Here is a 3,546-nt window from a genome sequence, read left to right on the forward strand (position 1 = left end):
TCCATAGCGTTCCTTGACAGCGTCGTTTCTAAGTCACCAATTTAGTGCTACTTGGTCCCAATGGAATTTCCCATTGGGAACCTGCTAGCACTAAGTTGCTAACTGGTTAGCAACATGCTTCCGACAAACCGGCCACAACCAAACTGATTGTGAACCTTCCGCCACAACAATCCCGCCGCCTTGATAATCGACCAATCACTTTCACTTTATTCACTTGTATAAAGTCGGGCACCACTGGGAGAATTCGGAAATGCAACGGTTGGAACGGCCGCTTCTCTACGAGTTTAAAAATCAATCCACTGGAGTTTGTTTCCAAGTTTGAAGATGTTTCTCTTCCCATCCAGGAAGCTTCTTCAATTCAAATGTCTGGATTAGTGTTTAGCTCCAGGTTTTATAGAGCAGACCAACAAACTCTTGTTTTGGTTTAGAAAACATGGAAACTGAAGCAGGAAAACTAGCTCCGCCCCCTTCGCTTATGGGAAGTGAAACATCTTCAAACTTGGAAACAAAGTCTAGTGGATTGTTTTTAACTTTATGGAAAAACTAACACGGGTTCCCAGCTGAGCCCACAGAGGCAGGAAATGAATGTTTGGATTATTGATTCTCAGCTGGATGGAATCTATTCCCTGATAAATAGTCTGATTTATTTCCCTTTAAATGGATCAGAACCGTCATGGCCGCCCTGTGTTTAGCAGAGGACCGTGAGGCGTTCAGGGGTTCAGCCTGGAGTTCAGACAGGAAAGAAAACCTAGAGAGGAAGGAATGACCTTTGACCTTTTTACCAGTAGCTAGTCACCTCTGAAGCTCCAACCCACTGACCTACTGGGTTTACTGGGATCAGGGGTGGATTTAGGAAATGTGGGGCCCTAGGCAAAGACGGCAGGGGGCCCACTGAATGGAGAAGACAACACATAAAACAGCCCCATTCTCCAGATAGAGAAATGTTAATAGAATAGACATCCATTATCTATTCTAGGTTGTGTCCCTCTCTTCTTGTCCCTTTTCTTCTTGTTTCCTTTTTATCAAAAACATAATTAATGTGGAAAAATAAGGAATAGTTGAAACAGAGTTTTATGGGGCCCCAGGAACCTGCCTAGTATTGCCTAATGGTAAATCCCCCCCCCTGTCTGGGATGTGGTTCCCCTCACCCTGAGGAACAGGAAGTGACACGTTGGTTCAGCTCCTCGTCCTTCTGTGTTTGCAGAGTTTGAGGAAGCAGCAGATCTTCTGTCTGCGGACCCCGGGGCCTCCACGCTCAGCGCGTCTGCATCCAACGACCCGACCACTGCGGCCGGAGCGGCAGCGGGGGAGGACATCAAACTGGACCTGTCTGAGGACGAGGACGCTCGGGAGGAGAGTTCAGAGGTGACTGGTTCCGAAGACCAGGATCCAGGAGATCCTGGAGATCCTGGAGATCCAGGAGATCCTGGAGATCCAGGAGATCCAGGTCCGTCAGCAGCTGATGAAAGTTCTGTGCTTCCAGCTTCTAGGAGGACAGAGATCAGGTGGAGGATTCTGGACCTTTGAGTACTACCAGTCCTTCTTCAACGTGGACACGGTTCAGGTAGGAGCGCTGTGCGTCTGTGGGACCCTCTGAACCCAGCGGTGGTCTGACGGTGGTCCATCCTGTCCTGATCCAGGTTCTGGACAGGGTGAAGGGCTCGGTGCTGCCTCTGCCTGGAAGGAACTTTGTCAAACATTACCTGAGGAACAACCCAGACCTGTACGGTGAGTGAGAAACGCTGCCCCCTGCTGGAGGGACGGCGGTGAGGCGGAGAGTCCAGCTGCCGGTGGGTTAGCAAACAGCAAATAGATGCATTTCCGCCATCTACTGGTGTCGGCCAGAATGACTCAGAAATTAAATTCTATTATATAAAATTATTATTTTTAGATATAGAAATATTATCCTGTAAATGTTACTTTCTAAAAAAAAAAACCTTCTAAATAATTCAAATAAATCTAATGAAACTTTTACTTTTGAATGAGTTGCTGTCTCTCCTCCTCATCATTATTACAGTAAAACATCACGTCCAACAGTTTAATAGTTTAATCTACTTCAGGTTTTAAATTTACTGTTTTGCCCAAAATCTTTCTTCTCTTCTAGTTCTTCCTCTTCTTCTCATTTCTCCAGTTTTCTTCTTAATTTTTTATAAAACTAACTTCCTTTTTTCCCTTTCTTCCGTTCCTTTTATCTTTTATTTTTTGTTTAATTAACATTTTAACTTCAGATTTACTGGAATGAATAATTAAAATCAGTTTCTTTTGCTGCCTGATCTACCTGTAGCTCCTCAGTCTGTGATGGCTTCATTACATGAATCAAATCTGTTTAGGTTCTGACCCATTAATGGGTCATGTGACTCAGAGCGCCACTTCCTGTCAGTCTGAGAGCTAGCAGAGCTAACAGCCGTTACCTTCAGCTGATGGAGGATTCATTCAGAGGGTGAATGTTTCCTCATCTTTACCAGGAACTCCAGGAATCTGCTGGTCCAAACGGGTCAGATACCAGAACCAGAGACAGTGCAGTGCAGCCAGTGGCCTGCAGGGGGAGCCAGTGGTTAAAAGTTCTTTAGTGCAGCTTTCATTTCCATATTTATCTCCTCTGAACGTCTGAAACTTTGGGGAACCAGAAGGTTCTGAGGGTCCAGTAAGGATCGGCCCCGGCACCAGGCTCAGGTTGATTCTGGTACCGTGTGTTTGCAGGTCCGTTCTGGATCTGTGTGACTCTGGTGTTCTCAGTAGCCATCAGTGGGAACCTGTCGTCCTTCCTCAGAGAGGCTGGCGGCGCCACGGGGCCCCACAGGCCCCAGTTCCACAGAGGTGGGTCTGCAGCTCCGCTACAGGCTGGACTGGCCGACCCTGGTTCTGATTCTGTTCCGTCTCCCTGCAGTGACCATAGCGGCGCTGGTGATCTTCCTGTACGCCTGGCTGGTTCCGGTGGCTCTGTGGGGGTTCCTGACCTGGAGGCGGGCCTCTGAGAGGCAGCATGGAGGCTACTCCTTCCTGGAGACCGTGTGTGTCTACGGCTACTCCCTGTTCATCTACATCCCCACCTCGGTCAGTAGAGGACGGACGTCCATACACTTTGTTCCTTCATGCTGGGGGGGGGCCCAAAACACAGAGGGGGGGGTCCCAGGGGGGCAGGTACCTGAGGGACGGGGGAGGATGCGTCCCAGAGGGAGGGGGGCTCAGCATTCAGAACCACACCTGCCTAAAAACATATTTGAAACAAGGATGATCTGAAAAGTGTGGCCTGCTTTTGTTTCCTATTATTCTCCCTTTGATTTGGATCCAGACTTTGACTAGGCCAGGGGCGGATCTAGGATTCTAGGAGATCAGGGGGCCTGAGGGTGAAGATGAGAGAGTAGACTTTCATATAAATCCTGTTCTAATGTAAAATATGACAGATTACTGGATTAAAGACATTTCTAGTTTATTACATTCTATAACACGTAACAGTCCCCCCCTCCATAACATGGGAAGAAACTAATTCACCCGCAAGTCTTTAAAGCTACGTTAACATCAAACGCAGAAGAAGCAGCTAGTTTA

At 47.6% G+C, this 3,546-nt stretch overlaps 1 protein-coding gene across 1 annotated transcript in view; it reads left to right on the forward strand.

Annotated features, from left to right (window-relative positions):
- The first annotated feature begins 673 nt into the window (after nt 1-673).
- The window catches only part of yipf2 (Yip1 domain family member 2), a 6,807-nt gene continuing 3,934 nt past the window's right edge, over nt 674-3,546 (forward strand). The window contains exons 1-6 of the mRNA XM_015403628.1: nt 674-701; nt 1,205-1,365; nt 1,484-1,564; nt 1,641-1,728; nt 2,701-2,817; nt 2,888-3,054. Of these exons, the coding sequence (XP_015259114.1) occupies nt 674-701; nt 1,205-1,365; nt 1,484-1,564; nt 1,641-1,728; nt 2,701-2,817; nt 2,888-3,054 (642 nt within the window). The remainder of the gene's footprint in view (nt 702-1,204; nt 1,366-1,483; nt 1,565-1,640; nt 1,729-2,700; nt 2,818-2,887; nt 3,055-3,546) is intronic.

The sequence above is a fragment of the Cyprinodon variegatus genome, unplaced genomic scaffold (assembly GCF_000732505.1).
Source record: "Cyprinodon variegatus isolate N-32 unplaced genomic scaffold, C_variegatus-1.0 Scaffold1530, whole genome shotgun sequence".
Lineage (NCBI taxonomy): Eukaryota > Metazoa > Chordata > Actinopteri > Cyprinodontiformes > Cyprinodontidae > Cyprinodon > Cyprinodon variegatus.